This window comes from Haemaphysalis longicornis, unplaced genomic scaffold (genome assembly GCF_048455015.1).
Source record: "Haemaphysalis longicornis isolate Haplotype H1 unplaced genomic scaffold, Haemaphysalis longicornis Haplotype H1 scaffold_2, whole genome shotgun sequence".
Taxonomy (NCBI): Eukaryota; Metazoa; Arthropoda; class Arachnida; order Ixodida; family Ixodidae; genus Haemaphysalis; species Haemaphysalis longicornis.
In genome coordinates, this window is record NW_027526295.1 from 3,018,404 (window position 1) to 3,039,347 (window position 20,944).

At 48.7% G+C, this 20,944-nt stretch overlaps 1 protein-coding gene across 1 annotated transcript in view; it reads right to left on the reverse strand.

Moving 5' to 3' along the window:
* LOC144168689 (uncharacterized) overlaps window positions 1-20,944 on the reverse strand; it is a 77,850-nt gene that overhangs the window by 30,192 nt on the left and 26,714 nt on the right. The window contains exons 5-6 of the mRNA XM_077697622.1: window positions 8,303-8,415; window positions 1,865-2,044 (exon numbers count right to left, since the gene is read on the reverse strand). Coding sequence (XP_077553748.1) covers window positions 1,865-2,044; window positions 8,303-8,415 — 293 coding nt within the window. The remainder of the gene's footprint in view (window positions 1-1,864; window positions 2,045-8,302; window positions 8,416-20,944) is intronic.

Consider the following 20,944-nt stretch of genomic DNA (forward strand, 5'->3'; position numbering starts at 1 on the left):
GGCCGAGAGGAGCCGTACCGCGTAACGGAGGAATGTTCTCGCCGCCATTGTCGCACCCGGGTCGGCTGGCCATGTGTTTCGGGGAGAGAGTTGGGCGAGAGTGCCGCGGCCTACAGAAGACTGCGCCCCGCGAATTCTTCGAAGACGCGCGGCCCGGTGGACGGTGAGCGTGGTGCAGCGCGGGGTTTCCGAGGAGAATGGGCTGAGAACTGGTGGTGGCCGGACGTACGGCCGGGATGCGGCATCGGCCTTGAGGGCTGTGCTGGGGAGGCCGAGCGACGACGGCGGTGAACTTCGGGCCCCCGAAGATTCCTCAAGGAGGCGACAGTGCGCGGCCGGAGTTCACCCATATTGGGTCGCTGATCAGCGGCGCCCCACCACAGACGACCGACAGCCTCCGTCACCCCGGCGAGACCATCAGCGGGACCGCAGCTAAGATGTTCTCCCCTTCTCCACCTTTCCTCGGACTCTTCCTATTCATCTTCTGTGTTGTATTTCCTTAAGCGGACTGCACGGGCTTCTTATCCGCCTCCTTCAGTGCACCACGCTGTATGTGTTTCTAGCGGGCCTATTGTTAGTAGTTGGGGGAAGCCTCTAACCCCGCCTATTGTACACTCTACTGTCGCCTCCTCCTCGGGCTCGTAACGGCGTGTACCGTTTCTTTCATTGTGGTTAATGTACTTCGTGTTGGTACCTTGGAATCTCTGACCCCAACGGGGTGTCAACTGCATTGTCTTATTCACTCGTCAAACCTTCTGTCGGTCTGTTTTGAATTTCCCGTGAATGTGAAGTAAATGTCCGTTGTTTTGAAACTGTTTTCCCGTGCCCCGTCTCGTGCCTCACGCCAGCGGCCAATCAGGCGTGGACCTATCGCCGGTTAGCAGGTCCGAACCACATCCTGTATTCGTATCCAGGGGGGAGTTGTTTGTCGCTCCTCCCGTCCGAGGCATCGGCCACTAAATTACCTCGCACAATTCTGTGACACACTGTCACCAAGGTCGTGGTCTTGTCAAAGAAATTATGGATTTTTTGGGGGACACCGGAGCGACACGCACGTGACGCCGCTAAGAAAGCGGGGTTCTTAGCGTACCTTCGAGGAGAACAGGCCGCCCTTTGAGCGAAGAAATACAGGAAGCTGTGAGGAAATTTTGCGAAGACGACGCCGTTTCCTATTGTCTTCCTAGAAAAAAAATGTTATTCGCGGTCACCAGGGGCGCCTACTGTTGAGGAACCTGCGAGAGCTGCACGGGGAGTGGAAGAAGACCTCTCAATTTATATACATTCTCTTCCTTCGCTGGACTGCGCCCTGAACACTGAGTGTTATCTGGGGATCTGAAACACACACGAAATGTATGTGTGCAGGGATATCAAACATATGCTTCATGCTGGTGGTATCAACGCAACAACAGATGAAATCCTGATGAAGACCATGTGTGACCACGACCACGAAGCACGCATGGTGAATAAATGTGCCCTGTTTCCCGAGCAACACTTATGTCGAGCTGGAAATACTTAACGCGAAGAACGTAGACAATTTCCATGTGCAACATTGGGTCAGTGACGCATGATATAAATTGGAAATGATTATCCTGCCACCAGAAGCTTGGCCACTTCACCCTAATTTCCCTTTGCTAATGGTTAAAGCTCTTACATCAACATTTGCGCTCAATTTCCTATTCTACTGAATGCCAATCGCACTGAGTTGAGCCATACAAGGCCTCGTGGTCATCGGTACGCACGTCCCAGATTTCACGCGTGCACACAGATGATGACTCCCTGCTACAAACACCGACAGACTGGAATTTTTAGGGTGTCAACGGGAATCCCCGCCTTTACCATCATGCACGTAACTATCTGTCCTTACCGTTCAGGAGCTGCACGAAAGGGTTGTTGTCGCTGAGCGTGCAGCCCTTCATGTCCAGAAGCACCGCCAGCGTCCTGCGAGCGTATCGAGGTCGCCGCTGATTTGGCCGGCATGGCGGACCGACAAAGATGAGGCAGCGGGTGAGCTCGGCTTCCAAATCGTCGCTCCAGTCGAACTGGTCTGTCGGGTGAAAGCGGCCAAGCACCAGAGATCAAGAAAACGGCCAGAATGTCATCATTAGTGCGCAGTTTTTCAACGATGGCCGAAGGCAAAATAATGCCACGAAAAGCAATTGTCACATAATTGAATCTAGACCATGATAAACCTCAAAGTCCTGACTCAGGCTACTTTCTTTACTGAAGTGCCTTGAAGGTACGTTTGGGGCTGGTTTTATGCGCAGTACGGAAACGCGTATATTTCTTACTATATAGTTCTCTATCATCCACAACTGTCAGTTTTGAGCCGTCCCTTCCGTAAACAGCTTCTTGGTATCCTCATAAAGAGGACGCAGTACCTTCACGTTATACCGCCACTTTAGAAGCTACTTCAAGAACTTGTGGATATTCCTCAAAACCGCGAACACTGTCTCTACCCGTCAATCACCGAAATTTCTTCTCTCGGTCAAGCTGGGTCATCTCCTGCAAGAATCTCAACATAAAAGTGTGTGATACTTTCCCCCTTTCGAGAAGCATGCGTTATCTGCAAGAAACCACAGCTGGCCTTCCCGAAACAGCAGCAGCTTATGCTTCAGGCGGACGTAAGCCGTGTTCAAACCGACATTGAGAGCATGTTTTCGGTGGTAAGACACCAGCTGAAAATTACATACAAGTAGTGCATACACGGAGGCTGTAAATTGAGTTATCTGTGTTCCAGTTTTTTCCCGAGACCTGCTTCATTTGAGTTTCAGGGCGCGATCTCCTTCTTATTGTGTTTTATTGCGTAGTATTCTTTGACGAATACCCCCACAGTGACAACATTAGATGCCCTGCAGTTACACAAAAATGCATAATTGCCGAGCTTAACACAATAAATTGTTTAAAAATAATTTGACAAAGAGAATTAAAAAAAATCTAGGAAATCCAGAATACCAGTATTGAAGTCAAACTGTGTATGTACATAAAAATCACCCGAATAAAACGAAATCAAACACTCGGCAATCAAGAACAGCAGTATGAAATCAAACTAGGTATCTACTTAAAAATCGCCCGAAGAAAACGAAACCAAGAACAATAGAAACACAGAATGAAAAAATGTGAAAAAGAACCCATGATGCACTAAGTTTTGCGTGTGAACAAAAAGACATTTCACCAAGCTAGTAGCGCAGATCTGGGTAATTTGCGAAATGAAGCGAAAGACAACTACAAAACAATAGCATGACCAACGTATTTAATGGCTCCCAGCCAAATATGGCTATATAAAGCACACCATGAATAGAAACGGTAGCGCATATATAAAAAAAAATTCCTAATATCTACACACATTTACAGTAAAATAGGCTTCGGCGTTATTTCATTGATTCGGATTTTTTTTATTTTCTTGGGTGTTTTTTCGTTTGGTTTTTTTCAACAGATTGTTCTTGGCTCTGCGAAAAAAGTTCTTGTGCGAATACTAGAGTTTAATCCCCGTTTTTTCGTGAGTAACATGCATCTTCGAAATAAAAAATGAGTTCTTAGCGCTCTTGTCTTCCTCTATTCCTGCTCCATGTTGTCGTCGGTGCTGACCATCATAGATAACCATATTATTCAAGTCTAAACCTTTGGAATGATTATTTGGTGAAATATAACGGGGGAATGAGAGCCGCTTATTTGTTCTTTGCCAGGCTTCCTGGACAAGTACAGGGCCTTAACAGAAACATGATCAGTTGAGGTTAGAATTCGTTTCTACGGCAATTTTAAGAAACCTCCCTCCTTTGTATGCATCGGGCATTCGAATCTCTAAGAAGACGCGGGGTGTTTACTTTTGTCCGATTTAAGAACAATCATCGAATAAATGCGACTTTTAACTGAATAGGGGCAACCACAGTAAAGCAGCTCCTCAGACACAAACAGCACACCTTCAACCGAAGAGGGCCTGGCTACCAGGGTGCTGTGTTGATCCGAAATCACCCAAACACGATGGAAGAGGCCAGCGTGTCGCCGTGAAGACCTATGTATGTGTGCAGAAATCTTATCGGAGAAAAGGGGTGGCCAGTGGCCTAAGAAAGGAGGTAGTAGCTTGGGAGTGGTGCAGGACTCCTGCAGGCCCTAAATTATTCGGGCTACGCGTGATTCTTCTGCGAACTCCCTTACAGAGAGGGAGAGGAATGTCTCCTTAGCATGAGTGGGATTCCTGGCCGTCATCCAGTGTTCATACGATTGCACGTGTTGGGCGTGTCGGGCTCGGAGTTATTGTAGGACCACACCGTTCCAGACGAACTGTCGAATGTCCCGTTAGACTGTGAAGTACATACAGTATGGGAGGGGGGAGTCGCCTTGTCTTTCTGGGTTAGTACGTTCCGCCACATTAACGTGGGAGGGACGCTTTTGCAGTACATCCTCGGTAAGGGCGGCCACTGTTCAGGCCTTGTACGTTAAAACATGAGCCATTTTGGGTATGCCCTTCGGAAGACGGCGCTCATTTTGGGAAGTCATGTCTCTCAAGTTTGTGTTCCTTTGTTTTCTGTCTTGTTCGACGAGGCTGGCCGGGTCGACGTCAATCAATGGTAGCACCGGGTCTCCGGGAAGCGAGTGGAGCTTAGAATTTTGCGCGCACCCGCCGTGGTGGCTCAGTGGCTAAGGCGTTGCGCTGCTGAGCACGAGGTAGCGGGTTCGATTCCCGGCCGCGGCGGCCGCTTTTCTGATGGAGGCGAAAAGCAAAAACGCCCATGTGTACGAGATTTCGGCGCACGTTAAAGATCCCCAGGTGGTCAAAATTAATCCGGAGCCCTCCACTACGGCGCGCCTCATCGCCTGCGTTGCGTCGGCGCGTTAAACCCCACAATCAATCAATCAATCAAGAATTTTGCGCGCGTGTTATCGCGTGAGCAACCTCGTTTCTGAGGCTACCCGCGTATTCCTGGACCCAGTCGATGCATACCTGGACGTCGCGGTTGTTTCCTAGTGCCACGCACTCCTTATTGAAGTGACACGTTGAACGACGGATGCTTGCCCCTTGAAGCCGTTTGATGGCTTCTGTGTTGTAACATATGGTTATTTTTTATCGTGCCACCCAAAGTGCCGGCATGGGATGGAGCTCTAGATGTGTGCTCGTGGGCCCCTGATATTTCAATAATAATAGAATATTATATATCAATACTAAATTAGCACTAATAATATCATTAGAATATTTGGAATCGCGCCATCGTTGTCGTTGTCGGTGTCGGTGTCATCATCATCATCATCATCATCATCAGCCTGTTTAGGTCCACTGCAGGACGAATTCCTCTCCCACTGACCACCAACCGCTCCTGTCCTGCGCGATTCGAGTCCGCAGTTTACCACCGAAGTTCTCTATTTTATCCCTCCGGCGTGTTATTGGCCTTCCCCTTCTTCTAGAGCCATCTATTGGTATCCACTCTGTTACCCTATTGTTCACCGTTTGTCGATTCGTCGCACTGTATGGCCAGCCTAAGACCATTTTTTTTCTTTATTTGAACAATGATAACGTCAACCCTATACGTTTGTTCTCTACTCTAGGTAGCCCTTATAACTCCGTTAAGCGCAGTAATGAAAACACAGGAAGAGGAAGAGAAGGACGAGTGCTACTTATTACTTGCTGCTCTACAGCATCCCTTACACTCGGCCACTTTCGACGCAACCTCAAGTGCGCATACCCCCCCGTGGAAAAACTCTAGCTTTCATCACCTTCCTACGATCTAAACTTCAATATGCTTCAGAAATCGGGCATCTTTCACAAGCCTACCTAACAACTAAACTAGAGTCCATCCAGCTCGCTTCATATCCTCGCAATACTCAAACAAAACCAGCGCTACCGCGCCAAAACACTCTCTTTCCCCCAACTCTAGAATCTCGCCGCTTGATCACCCGTCTATGCCTTCTTCACCGCTTCTACTATCACCCACGCTAAAGACATCAATTGCAGCAATCTGCACGCAGAACTTCATCGCGCATAAATCACAGTAGACCCGTTGCACGTATATACATGGCTGGACATCAGCATTTATCGCGTCATTTTTTTTCCTAATGCAATAGCGCTCTGGAATGCCTTACAGGATGACTCCGCATCATGCGCCGACATGGAAACGTTCCGCGCAAAGCTGAACGATCATTTTTTCAAGCATCTCTCCTGAAAATTAAAACTACTCAGTGTTTATCGCTAATCGTTTTAGAATAGTGCTTAGTTTGGTTCTGCAATTGTTGAACATATCTAAAACATCCTTTATTCTTTTTTTTAATTTGTTCTAGTTGCGTTCATGTAATTTGTGATTCCTGTCGCCTGTGATTACTCATTTGCTTTTTTCTGTTGAACACTGTACCCTATCTTGTCACTTGTCTCCTTATGTAATGCCTTCGGACCTTTAAGGCCGAAATAAATGAAATAAATGAAACAAGTAGCGCTCGTCCTCATATCACTCGTCCCGTGTTTTCATTTCTTGGCTTAACGGAGTTATAATAGATTGCTAACTCGCTTGTACCAGCAAGTTGGTAAATTATATTTCTAGGTAGCTCGCTTCTTGTCCCTGAGTGTTATTCCTAACATATATTTTAGTTGTTTAGTAAGGCGCCAAGTTTCAGCTCCATATGTCATTACCGGTAGTATGCCCTGGTTGTAGATTTTTGTTTTCAGTGACAGAAGTACCTTACTTTTCATTATTTGGGAGTGCTTGCTGAGTGCTCCCCAAGCCAGACAAATTCTGCGCCGCATTTCTCAGTCGTGGTTGGGGTCAACACTAACGATCTGACCGAGCAAGTTATACTCTGTTACTTCTTCTAGCGTTTTGTTTCCTAAGCTGAAACAGACGTTTGTGGCATGCTTGTTGCACATTAGTTTAGATTTATTCTAATTTATTTTTAGCCTCACGGTGGTGCTTTCTGATTGTAGTTCCTCAATAATTGTTTGCATGTGTTCTGCATTCTCACTGTGTAAGAATATATCGTCCGCAAACCTCAAATCGTTTGAATATCCCCCGTTTATCCTTAATCCTATGTTTTCCCAGGCAAGCTTTTTAATGCCCCTTCCAAACATGCTGCGAATACTTTCAGAGATATTGTATCCCCCTGTCTTACGAGTACGGATTCCTCGGCTAGTTGGTGTTGCATTTTCAGACAAATTCACAGCGCATGAGGGCAAGGACAAGGAAAGAGAACAGCCACCACGTAGCGCTACTTTCACCTATGAAAGTAGTTGAAATATGCAGTATGCAGTATGAATTTTTCTGCAGTTCCCGTGTCTAACTTGTTTTCGCGTCGGCAATTAGCGCTTTGCTTGTGGAGGGTTGTCCTGCCTGTGCATTCCTTGTATATATATATAATATAGAAGTCTTATTAGGTCATTTCTATTCCCTGGTTTTCTAATGCTTCTAGCACGGCTGCGGTGAGTGGTGAATAAAACGCTTTCTTATAATTTATACATTTACATTTATTTATTTATTTATTTATTTAAATTTATTTATTTACATTTACATTTACATATATAATATATACATTTATATATATAAATGTTGGTTTAGTGTGCTCTGTGGATTTTTCGATCACTTGATTGACGACAGGGATGTGATCCATGCTTGAGTACCATTTACATAATCAAGCCTGCTCTCTGGGTTGTTGGGTATCTAGGCTGTCACCTATGCGGCGAACTATAACTTTGGTGAACAGCTTGTGAAAGGTCCTTGTGATCTCTCTTCTTATTAATCAAATATAGTGTAGGCGTTTTTCCAGGTTATGGGCACTTTTTGAGTCTTCAAGCATTTTAAAAATAAAACAGCAAGCTTTTCCAGTACAAGAACTCCTCCGTCCTCCTAATGTCTATGGTTAAGCGTTCTTCACCTGCCCCCTTTCCTATTTTCATACCTTTGAGAGTCTCGCAATTTCCTTTTAAGTTACTAGTGGGATATCGCAAGGTGAGCTTGTATGCTGAGTAGTTTTCCCTGGTCTAACGTCCCTGGCCTACAGCCTGGTGCAAAATCGTTGTGCTACCTTAATTATATCGTCCAAGTAAGTGTTTGTGCCTTTGTATTGGAATCATGTAAAGACATTTATTTGTCAATTAACATACTCATCGCCTCTTAGGCAACGAAATAAATATCCCCCAAATATTGCATTCGCTCGCTCACCACGTAAAACCCCACCGATTGGCGTCTCACATATTTTTGAAGGACAAAATAAAAAGAAATTACAAGAAATGAATAAACACGTTTTTAATTGCGTGTGCAAAAAGCAAACGCTAGAACAACATTGCAAGCATGAAAAGGTGGCTTTGGTTAACACCAAGCGGGCTTACTCTGCAACACGGCTGATGCTGGCACCTTCCCTGGTGGGTCAGTGGCTGATAAGTTATTCACCGGATCAGCACGGGGCCGTGGTGTCCAGCGACGAGACGACGGGCCTGTTTTTCTGTTGGCAAGGGAAGAAATGGCTCAGATTTAGCTCATCCAAACCTAGTTATCACGAGAGAAAGCTCAGGCTATGAACACAGTTTTTCGCGAAAGCTTAGATTTGCTTGAGATTTCTCTGCGTGCCCACTAGCTGTATATTCTGGATGATGGGATCCATCTTTCCGCTTGCTCTGAAGGTCAAGGGCGTACAGCTCAGCCGGCGAGACAACGATGGCGATGCTGGGCCACCAAGCGGCCACGAAGCATATATTAAACCCTGGCCGAGTCACATTGCATGTTTTAAACTCTTGCAGAGTCACGTGGTTAGCTTGCACTGAGACGCACTCACATGTGACCCAGCCAGTGCTTATCTATAAAGTCTAGGCGAAGACGGACAGACACACAGAACTTTCATTGAGGTCCTAAGGTACTACGTTGGGACACACCCGGGGAGGCATCCATTGTAATTGCGCACTGCTCTCACGTAGGGACAGGAAAGATGTGACCCCCCGACCTTTCATGGACCCTCTGAACAGCAAGGAGATGGACGGAGAGGTCACCGCTTTTAAGGGCTTCCTCCCAATACTCTTTGTTAAACGCAGCACCGCGTAACGTAGGACATTGCCAGAGATGTTAGCTAAACAGTAATACGTTTCGCCGCAGTCTTGACAGTGTGGTTCAATGTTGGCCGCACAGTGACTGAACCTACCCCGCCAAGTAAATTACACCGTCTGGAGAATTCTCAAGGGAGAATACTGAGACCCAGTAAGCATTGGATGAGGGGTTGGGGAGACCATCCCAGACAGAAGATAGTGAGCAACAACTTCCTCAAAAGTGAGAAGCGGATCCCTACAACTCTCGGCGTCCGCGCCCGCGATGCCTACAAGACCACCGCGGTGAGATAATTCTCGCGCATGGTCGTGGGCCAACTCGTTGGCGTTGGCAAATGCGGGGTGGACATTGGCGACCATATGGGCCTTAGAAAATGTGATGGTGTGATGTCCAGTGGCTGTCACGCATTCGAGGATGGCCGCAGCCTCCCGCGAGCCCGTTCGCGAAGCAAATGCTGGAGCCGTAGCATACGCGTCCGTAAGGATATTAGACCGCAATGGATCCTTCATGGACAAGACGATGGCGACCTGGTCGGCCACCGCCGAGGAGACCTTCCTGACCGGGGCGCACTTGCGCATCCTGCCCTCCTGGCACGCGGCGACCGGTACAAAACAATCCTACCGGCCGTACTGAGCCGCGTCGACAAAAATCGCTAGCTCCGGACTATCCGCGACAGATTTCAATGAAGGTCGGGCCCGAGCCTTGAGGCGCCCTACATTGTATTGGGGGTGGACATTGCTTGAAAGGGGCCTACCTTCAATGTATGTCTGACTGATGGTGAGATTGGCAGCTTACGTTCCATTGCAACCATTGGGCCACAGCCGAATGATTCCAGGATGAGCCTCCAAGCACATGAGGACGAGAGGCGCACCACCTGAAGCACCTTCTCAGCCTGTATCATCGAGAAAATATTGTTCATCCCCGGTTGCATGAGCGTTTCCGTGCTGGTGTTGACAAGCAAACCCACCACACATTTGATGCTTCCACGCATGAGTGTGTTGATTTTGGCCTCCTCTGATTCGGACCACTCGAGTGCCGAGCCACATAATTGATGTCGCTTATGAGAAACGCATGGTAGAGCCGAAGGAGGTAGCTCTCTCTCGACCCTCCTCTGCCGTTCAAGACTCAGAGAATAAGCCTTGGCATGCCCTCCGTATAACAGGTGATGCGGACTATAGTCAATCGAACAGGTCCGAGGACCCCGATGGAAACGACCGGAGGGATCGTAGGGCTGTCCCGTGTGTGCAACACGATAGGGACGCGCTCCAATGGAGTAAGGCTTCTAATGCCACGCCGGGTTGGCTTGCAATGGACAAGCTGAGACTTGGCTGGAGAAAGACTGAGGCTGAGGCTCGAGCCAGCGAAAATGTCTTCAGTTACATTTATTTATTTATTTATTACATACTGCAGGCCCAATGAAGGGCCCCAGCAGGAGGGGCATAACATCAAGGTGTACATGAAAAGACATGTCAGCAAATAGTTTGTTGCATGGCATCAAGGTTTTCAACGTTTGAGGGTGAAAGCTGGTTCCACTCTGTTATGGTTCGAGGGAAAAACGAGTATTTGAAGATTTTATTTCTGCGTTGTGTGGGGCAAGTGATTGGAGGAGCCTATTTCTTGACAACCGGGCCGTGGATGGCTTGATGTAAGAGTCAGGTGGCATGGATAATTAGTTGTTTTTTAGTAGAAACATGAATTTTGGTCGTAACATTTTTCTTCGCATTTGCAGCGTAGGAATTCAATTTTTTTTAACAACAGGGTAGGAGAGTCAGTTGCACGATAAATCCGACAGCTTTACATTGAATCGATTCGTGGGCATCGATGTTAATTTTTGTGCAAGGGCCCCATACCGAACATGCATATTCTAATTTTGGCCTTATTATGGAAGTATTAGCGAGGAGCTTAACGTCAGCAGGAGTATGGCGCAGTTTATGTCTCAAAAAACAGAGTTTATGAAAGGCGGATGAGCAAATATTTTTAACGTGTTTATTCCAACTAAGGTTATTGGTTAGAGTTACACCTAAGTATTTATATTCGTTAGCTTCTGAAAGTGGACGAGAAGAAAGATGGTATGGAAAGGAAAGACTATTCCGTTTGTTAGTAATTTTTATGAAAACAGTTTTATCTGGATTAAACTGCATCCCCCATTCATTACAGCATGCTATGCAAGGAGGTGTTAAGTAGTCATTGGTCATCATGGTTAGAAATTTCCTTAAACCAAACACAGTCATCAGCAAATAGCCCAATTTGTACAGAGTCCGGGATAACATAAGGAAGGTCATTTACATAAATAAAAAAAGTAAGGGACCTAAGACGCTTTCCTGGGGAACGCCGGAGGTGACAGGGAGTTCGTCGGAATTATGACAATCAATGCTGACAAATTGAAAACGGTTAGACAAATACGCAGAAACCCAGTTAACAATGAAAGGTGGAAGGCCAATAGTTTCGAGCTTATGCAGTAGTTCGCCATGTGGGACGAGATCAAAGGCTTTACAAAAATCAATGAAAATAACGTCAACTAGACCTGACTTATCAAGGACCTGGGCAAAGCTATGAACCACTGGTGTTAACTGAGTGACCGTAAAAAAGCCTTTGCGAAATCCATGTTGAACGGAAGAAAGTACAGTAATACAGGAACGTTATTATTTAGGTAGCTATAATGTGCTCAAGCATCTTGCAGCATGATGAAGTTAGTGATATGGGACGATAGTTACTGAAGAAAGCACTCTCACCTTTCTTCAAGGCCGGTACTACGCGCCATATTTTCCATTGAAATGGTAGATCGCCTGAATTGAGCGATGAACGAAGAATGACACCAAGAAAGTAAGAAAGCATCTCAGCATAACGGTGCAAGAAATTGTTTGAATTGTTATCAGGACCTGGAGTTGCTTTTGTTTTTAAATTCAATAAACTTTCAAATACACCGGGTTGCGACACAATATCAGTCTGGCTTGGGGAACAGGAAGTTTTTGTTGGAATAGCTACATTTTGTGGTGAAAAACACTGGTGTAGTAGCAGTTGAATTGTTGAGCAATTTTTTCTTTGTCGGTGATAAATGTCTCGTCATACATCATGCGGCGTAGAGCTTGTTTCTTTTTGCTTAGAAAGCTTCAGAATTTATCAGGTGTGTTAGTAATAAAGTTTGGAAGAGTATGCTGAAAATAGCGCTGTTTAGCAGAGATCACAGCATGATTTAAAGCTTATTGAGTTGCCTGAATTGCCCCCTCCACCGGCTCGTGCTCTCTTTAGCCGTTTGATTTTTCTTTTCAGGTGCAAAATTTCTCGTGTGAGCCAGGGATTTTGCTTCGAAGATTTTTTTGTTCTGTTAGGAACAAAATGATCGATAGAGTATGAGCATATCTTTTCTGAATTTAGACCATAGATCAGAAGTATCGGATCCAGTGAAGTTTTCAAGACAAAATTCCAGATTGTCAAGGACGCTTTTATCCCTGGCGCGCGAGCAATCTTTAACAGATATAGCTTTGGAAACAGTGACATCCAAGGCACTCTGGAGCGGCTGCTCCATCCCATCGTCGGACCCACCCATGCACCACGCGCTAATGTCGTTGGCGTATGGCACATAATTGGGGCCGCACACAATAGCGAGCCGCTCCTCGAGGCCCTTCTAGGGGATGAAGAGAGATAACAGAGATAACAGGAGAGGAAAGATAACAGCCTCTTGTGTGGCGCCCCTCGCAGCACTTGAGAATTCCTCGGATTTTAGCAGACGTATTTTAATGGTGCCTCTGCGATTCCAAAGCAAGGAGTTCACATATGCATAAAAACGACGACCCACACCTATGTCCAAGACTGCCTCGAGTAAGATTTCGGGCTGAATGTTGTAGAACGCTTTGGCGAGATCTAGGGCTAGGACACCCCTAATGTCGCAGGTGTACTCATCTATGGTTTGACGTTTGATCAGAACCATCAAATCCTGCGGGGGCAATAGAGGCCTTAATCCCACCATGTTGTGAGGAAACAATTCTTTGTCTTCGATGTATCGCCACGCCCCATTGTGGTCAGCGTGCTCGGCCACATTGCTCACGCAGGACGTGAGCGAGATCGGCCTTCAATTCTCGGGTGCCAGAGGCGTTCCGGTTTAGGGATGAGCACCACCGAGTCGGTTTTCCCGAATTCGGGGTTGAGCCCCGTTCGTTTCCCGGGTTTTGTTTACCTCATCGGTTAGCTTACCAATAGACTTGCCATCCAGGTTACCTAAAAGCTTGTTGGCGATACCGTCCGGCCCTGTGGCGGAGGGTCCGTTGAGCTTGTGGAGAACGTCCCACATTTGACAGTCTGTGAACTGGGAGTTCAGCTCCACTCCCCCCCCCCCCCCACACACACACACAACGGCAACCAGAATCATCCGCACATCCCGAGGGGCCCAGCGGGAGGTATCTGTCCTCCCCCAGCTCTAAAAGGAACGCTGTTTCCTACAGCCGCTTTCTTTTTTGTCTCTTAACATGTCTATCAATACGCAATCTTTGACTGCCTTTAAATTGAGATTTGTCAAGTAGTCGCTTGAGGATGTTCCAATTTCCCCCAACGCAAATCTGCCCGGGAACCGTTCCACTGCTGCATGGACAGTTCCTGAGAGTAAGTTTTAATCTCTCGACTGAGCTCCGCGATCTCCTTATGAAGCGTGCGATTCAGTCTCTGCGTCTTCCAACGGGCAAGGATGGAATTTTTATCTTCGAAAAGGTGCCCTAGATGCACATCTATCTTGTCCACCCTCAGATGTGTTTTGACAATCTCGGTCGCAACACTTGAATCCCCCTCGAGCAAGGTAGGCAGCCAGCGGAAGCCAAGAAATTCCGGATTGGGGATGCTTTCCACGGAGTGAGGACACCAGCGGCTCACGCGGTAACGCCTCTGGTCGGCAAATATAAATACTTCCTTCTCTCTCTCCCTCTCTCTCTCTCTCTCTCTCCCTCTCTCTCTCTCTCTCTCTCTCCCTCTTTCTTTCTTTCTCTCGTCCGGTATGCCTCACAAACAGACTGTCCAGGCTGTCCAGGCTAGTTATCCTTCCACAATCTCCTACGTCCGGCCTTAAGAACAGGCTGTCGAGGCTGTCATACTCCTAGTTCTCCTTCAGCAATTTTCGGAAGGCATCTCAGTCTTACTTTAAACTCCCTAGGGGGAGCCGCGTTACTTCTAGGGAAGCATTGGAATGCTAGGGTGGAGGAGTTCGAGGGATATCTGAGGGAGGAGAGAGAAGCGCGGATGGCTCTCGAGGCTCGGGTTGCCGAACATGACAAGGCGGGGCAGGCGAAGACCGCTCAGTTGGTGCGCACGGTGGCCGAACTGGACGAAGCGCGAGAACAGCAGGCCCAGCTAGAAAAGCGGGTGGAAGAGCTCGTGAGTCGTGACTCCGGTGGCAGGAGACGACGCGTTAGCGCGTTATCAGCACGACGAGCGGCGCGCAGGCGAGAGGAAAGAGCCACACGGGCCGAATGATGGTGCACGCAAGAGCGGTGGCCGTCAACGCAGAGAGGACTGGGGTAACAAAGAAAGCACCGAGGCGGTACAGGGAAGTGGCGGATCGCCAGCCAGGTCATTTGCTACGTTTGTCAACCAGAGTGGACAACGAACACCTGCTAAGAACCGGCTAAAGACGAGAGGAAGCGCCAAGTCATTGTTGTCGGCGACTCCAACATGGGAGAGAGAGAGAGAACAAGACTTTATTGAGAATATCCGGCGTGCGGGTGCGGATCAGGCCACGCAGGGCTTCTCCGCTCCCTATCTAGATCGTGGCTATGTAGACCTCGAGGGTGGGCCTTCGCCGCGACGCCGGCTACTAGGTGAGTCCGCTCCCGCGGGAGGGTCCCCCGTTCGCTCTTGCCATCGGCCATGCCATGCTGAATATGCCGGTTCTCGTCCAACATGGGAAGGGTAGGAGAGGTAATCAAGGGGAGGGTTGGAGACGACGAACACGTGAAGATGAGCAAGCTTCCCGGAAAAAAAGAGTAGGGAAAGTGATGGAACAAGCAAAAGGGCAACTGTGGGACACAATGCAGGACCGCAGCTTGGTAGTGATAATGGGGGGAGTGAAGGATGTGTTGCGGTGTGGGAAAAAGCGCGAAAAACGACTACACGTAGAAAAGAACAGAGGACGGCGCGTTGAGTTGTGTTCTTTTCTACGTGTAGTCGTTTTTCACACTTTTTCCCTAAATGTATCACCAACTCCCCCAACTTTCAATTCTTGTGTGGCAGGGACGCGGGGGAGCGTTCGCGAAGCAGATTGCGAAGGGCGTCAACGAGCTGAGGGCGGTCTCAAAGGACGTTCAGATTGCGGTCTGCACGGTGCCGGAGGTTCAGAAACATGGGATTTACCTAGAAAGGGCTGTGGTTGCGGCAAAAAGGGAGCTTTGGATCCTGGTTAAAGCGATGAATTTTGCGGTGGTCAAGGTGAACCGGGATAAGGGCTGTGCAGTCCGCAATGGGGTATTCGTGTACGGCGGCACACACTTCAGTGACCATCCAGCTGATCCTGCAGGATGGTGACTAGCAGCCCGGGCAGTAGCTTTTTTAGAGGGGCCCCGAACGTTCGAAAAGAAGGTGGACTGAGTGGAGGAGGTAGCGAAAGGCAGGAAGGAGGGGGACTGCTGCGCGGCGGCGGATTCGTAAAGCAAAGAAAAGGAAAATAAACCATAGAACAAAACTTGGTCATATAAACTTGCAAGGCGGTCGCAAGCAGGAAAAATGAATTGAGATACAAACCCAACTTGAGAAAGAAAAAAAATGACGTGTACGGCCTGACTGAAACCCACCTGAGAGATATGGAAGAGCCCCCAGTGATGTATGACTACATGTGGGTGAGGTGCAACAGGGCGGCGGGAGAGAGGAAAGTTGAGGGCATGGGCATGTTGATCAGGCGAGGAGAGAATTGGCAAAGAGAGGATCAAGGCTGTAAGAAGCACGTATGGGTTTGTGGAACGGTGGGTGGAAAAAAGACACGGCTGGGAGTGGCCTATCTGTGGACAGGGAATGACGCCAGAGAACAAAATAAAGAGTGGGTGAACTGCCTCAGGAAGGACATAAAGAAATTCAAAGAATCCGGCTAGGTGATATCAGTATGGCTTTGCCGTGTCGGGGGAAAAGGGCATCCTGGTGGTTTAGCCAAAGCCAGGGTTGTTTTGGACCTTCATGGCCCCCTGGCAGAGGCAACACCCCACTTCGGCCCCCGCTTCCCGTAGATGGCGCCCCCAGTCTGACCCGACCTGCGGGGAATCAGCCAGTCGCCTTTTCCTGTCCTCTTCTCCATTCCTTTGCTTTCCTATTGTCTTTCCTAACCCTGTCCTGTCATCTTCTCTCTTCTTTATTTCTCCGTTTCTCTGCAGGTGGCGAGGGTTAACTCTGTGCGAAGGCTTCAACCTAGATCCCGAGAATAGGGTTATAGCGGCACCGTACATTTAGCGTGCGCTGCAAAGCCAGGTTCCCTTATTGGGCTCGGTGGTTTGGCGACTGGCCTTGCCGCCGAATATTTTCGATTTTTTATGGCTTCGTTTTCCTTGCCCCCCCCCCCAGATCTGATCGGCCCTCAAAAAGGGGTTTGCACCGAAGTACCGCAACAATCCAGATCAAGCACTAGTTTCTCAAAATTCCTTGTAGTGCACTCAACCGATGAGACTAAGCCAATGAACAAACAGTCAGTGTTTCTTGTTGGAAAAGCATAGAGAACATAGTCGGCAAAGATTACAACGCCAAGAAGCTCGCATCCGGGGACCTCCTCGTTGATGTTATGAGAAAGAATCAAAGCGAGAATCTGCTTAAGCAGGATAAAATCGCTGACCTGGCAGTAACTGTAACACCACACCGCACGCTGAAAACCATTCAATGTGTTATATCTAATAATGAGCTGTTGAATGAGACGAAAGCCGACCTTCTTGAGGGTCTGAAAGACCAAGGTGCAGTCGCGGTTCGAAGAATAACCATATGAATAGACGGAAAGGAAATCTTAACCAAACACATCACCATAACCTTTGCAAGTACCACCCTGCCTGAGTCGGGGAAAGCCGCTTTCATCAGGTGCCAGGTGCGGCAGTACATCCTGAACCCGAGGCGGTGCTTCAAGTGCCAAACATACGGCCATGGCACTCAAGCATGCTGGGGCAAGTTGACATGCGCCAAGTGTGCCGACCCTAACTACTCTTCTGATAGTTGCCACAGCACCACAGCCAAGTGTCAGAACTGCAGCCGTGCACACGCTGCATACGTTCGATCCTGTGCGAGAACAGGAAATAATACAAATTACGGTTACTGAGAACATCAGCTTCGTTGAAGCGCGCCGGAAACACAGGGTGTTTTCGGCAGCTTCCTATGCAGATGCCGCCCGCCGGGGGTTGGGGTGTCACCTCGTTGGTACAGCGACGCAGTGTAGCCTTGCTACTGCGCCGCCGTCTCTTGCCCCTACTGAGCGGCTTCCGATCACTCCTGCAATGCCCGCAAAGGATCTGGCTGCCGCTCCCCCTCCTGAGCTGCCTTTTACAGCCCAAGCCGCCACAACGTCCGCGGCTCCCGCGGTTGTGGCAATCGCCAGCACAACCGAAAGCCATGCCGCACCTCCAGTTCCATCACCCACCTCTGATATTCCTGATTATGAGGTGACCATGGATAGTGGAGGGCCGGCTCTCTCTGCTACGTCTGACGTGCCGGAATCCACGGCCGAAGCACCAATCGTCTTGGTGCGCGCCCTAAAGACCCCGACCCATCAGGTGCTCGATGGGAAACGCTTGAAGCAATGGATGCTGTGCCGTCTCCTCTACCACGTGAGGTGCCCAGGGAGCAGCGCTTATTCCTTGAGCGCCAGAAAAAACCGCCTAGGATTACAGGCCCATCAAGCAAGAAATAACTAAACAAAACACACATACACAAGTACTCATTCCTCAAATGAACAGTATGACGCAAAGCATAATACAATGGAAGTGTAGGGGCCTGATAAAAAATCTTGATGACATTTATGAAATCTTATGAAACTCACCTAAACTCGAAACAGCCAAACTTCCTTACACAGCATACTGTTTTTCGTAAAGACAGAGATGGCTGCACCCACTCCTCTGGAGGTGTTGCTATAGTGAAGAAGTCAATTGCATGCCATCAAGTAAACGTACATACTAACCTTGAGGCAATTGCGGTGAGATCAATTATTTTTTGGCGGGTTGGAGACAGTCTGCTCTTTATATGTCCCTCCGGATTACCATCTCGGAACTCCTGAGTTTGAAAGTTTAATAAATCAGCTCCAACCCCCTTTCATACTAGCAGGGGATTGTAATGCCCATCATGAGCTGTGGGGTTCTGCGCTTGCAGATGCACGTGGAAGAGTCTTAGAGAAAGTCTTGCTGTCGTCAGCACCTTCCTTTTTAACAAAAAATACCCCACGTATTACAGCATAACACACAACACATTCTCGGCCATCGATCTGGCAATGCGCTCGCCTACTCTCTTCCCTTTAGTAAAATGGAGCGTAGATACGAATCCCTATGGCAGCGACCATTTCCCTAGACGTTCCCTAGGCAACCATTTGCCAGCAGAAAGCCCTTCAATTCCACAACACACAGAACGTTTCCGTGCAGAGGAAAAGAAATGCAAGTTGAGGGTTAACTAAATATAAGTAACCACGATAGGCTGGTTGGCGCACGCCGTCACCCCGGTTCAAAGGGGAGGCCTTTAATCATCATCATAATCATTCGTAATTGAGACAATGAAATGACCACCACTCAAATTTTGCTGCAAATTTTGCCACTTGGCACCGCTGATGTTCTTGAGGAAGCCAACTCCAAAGCTGTATCGGCTGTGCCGACGAAACCGTGTGCGTTGCGTAATGTGGGTCCGTGATGATTTCCAAAATGCAGTCCGCGACCGCCTGTAGCAGGTTAGCACCCGTGCGGGATTGTTTAGTGCAACCCCGGGCGTCATGTGGGGCGTTAAAATTGCCCGCTACGGCGATTGGGGAACCCGTTAACAGCGAGGCGGATTTGTCAAAATCGAGGGATATGCCTGCGGGTGGCCCGCCCGCGAGCTGTATATATTTAAAATAAATACCCTTTTTTCGTGGAACCTCTTGCGGTGATTTACACCAACACCACCTCCATCGTGATTCTGTACAGCTGCAACTGGAACGAGAATTTTCTCGCGACCAAGGTTGTCAAACCTCGCTAGCCCTCCTCATGCTCTTAGATGAACCAGTAGGCCGTGAAGGACAGCGCCTCTCCATGAGTTTCCTTAAGTACAATTACGTCTGATTTGACCTCCTTTGATGCGGCAAACTCCTGTAGCCTAGCACTCCACTGCCTTAAACTGGCACACTTCCACTACCGCACGACCAACTCGCTAACGTTGCTCGCCATGGTTGCCACCATAGTCTAGCCACTCCCTTAGAATGTATGCTGCCACGGCGCCGGCCGGTGACTGTGCCCTACTCAGGCACTTCGAGAGTATGCGCGGTGGAGTTAACGCCGCCTCGCTGCTCTTCACTGCCGACATTGTTGTAAGTCGTGATACGCTTTCTACAAGCTTTTTAATCTATTTCTGAATGCTTTCTAAGTCTTTGTTATCGCTCTCTGTTTTCATAGGGTCCCATTCTCTTTGCGGGGCCGGGGCCCTACTTTTACGCGAGTGCGCCTGAGCCTCACCGGCGGAGGCATCTGTTGTCGTTCCCCCTGCGGGGATTGCCACCAGAGGAATGACTGAAAGTCAGCCCTCATCTTGTGTAGCTCCACTTTTAACCTAAATTTTTTTCGACCAGTTTTAGCTACCCTTCAGTGTTTCCTATGCCTGGCAACGCTACAACTGCGTTGGCTTTGGCAGCGCCTCTGGCTTCGGCTTGGCTCGATCCGCCCAGGTAGGTCCCTTCTCGATCCGCGCCTGGGAACGGGAACGCCTTCTAAAGAGGCTGCGTCGACAGCCAGCTAGCGTGACGGATCGCCCCCGGCCGGGATCACTAGCCACGCTGAAGTCACGTGACCGGCCCTCCTTGGACAGCTGTTAATTAGTCTCTCTGGCTGAGGCCCCTAGGAGTCCTATTTCTGGCGCGCTTGCAGTTCCGTTTTCTCTGCCGAACGACGTATGGAACTCGAAAGCGTTATTTGTACAGTCTTGCACCGTGGGTTGCGCCCACGGTCCCCCGCCACCCCCCTCTCCCCTCCAAAAACAAAAGCACATTTCGGGGAACACTGGTTGCCCGCGGCAGGGGAATCCAGCCTGCAGCCCCGCACACCTTATTGCTGCGATTGGGCACACGTCGGCCCTGTGTCAAAGGCCCCCACAACCATAGCAAATGTCAGTCTGACGTCAGTAGAGCGGGCAGCGCTACCTGCTGACAACACACATTACGTAGTTCGGCACCTCTATGGCGTCAAAGGTGCCGAATCAAGACGACCACTACTACGGTAGTGGTAGTCTCGATTCGTTTAGCCCTTCGGATTCTGTTGGTTGACGATTACCGACTGGAGCTGAGAATCACTAATATCGGTGTCCACTCCACGAATAATACCATTGCCGGTGATTTCGGGGGCCCTATGTACCCAGCCACCTTGCGCGATCCTTCGTCTAGCCACGTCGTCTGGATCCCAGCGCCGGAATGGGCGTTCCCCTTCGTTGGCGTAGCGTAGCAGCCGTTTTACCTTAGCCTAGTCACGTGACACCCCAGCAGCGAGGCTCAGAGCGAGCGAAGCGTTAACAAAGAAAGGAGCAGCCTGCTCACCGGTGGCGGAAAGTCAGTTGGGACGCGAAAAATCACGTTGGAAGATCTGCGTAGTACAACATTAGCTCTATATCATATGACATGTACATAAGAACATGGCGCAGGCTGAAGTACACCTGGCAGACTGAATTACTTTGCACACTTTACATACGGTGTTAGGTGTGCGGCACCTATAGACGAAATGCATTTTCGTCTGCATATATGAAGAAATGGGCAATACGTTGGTGTAAAAATA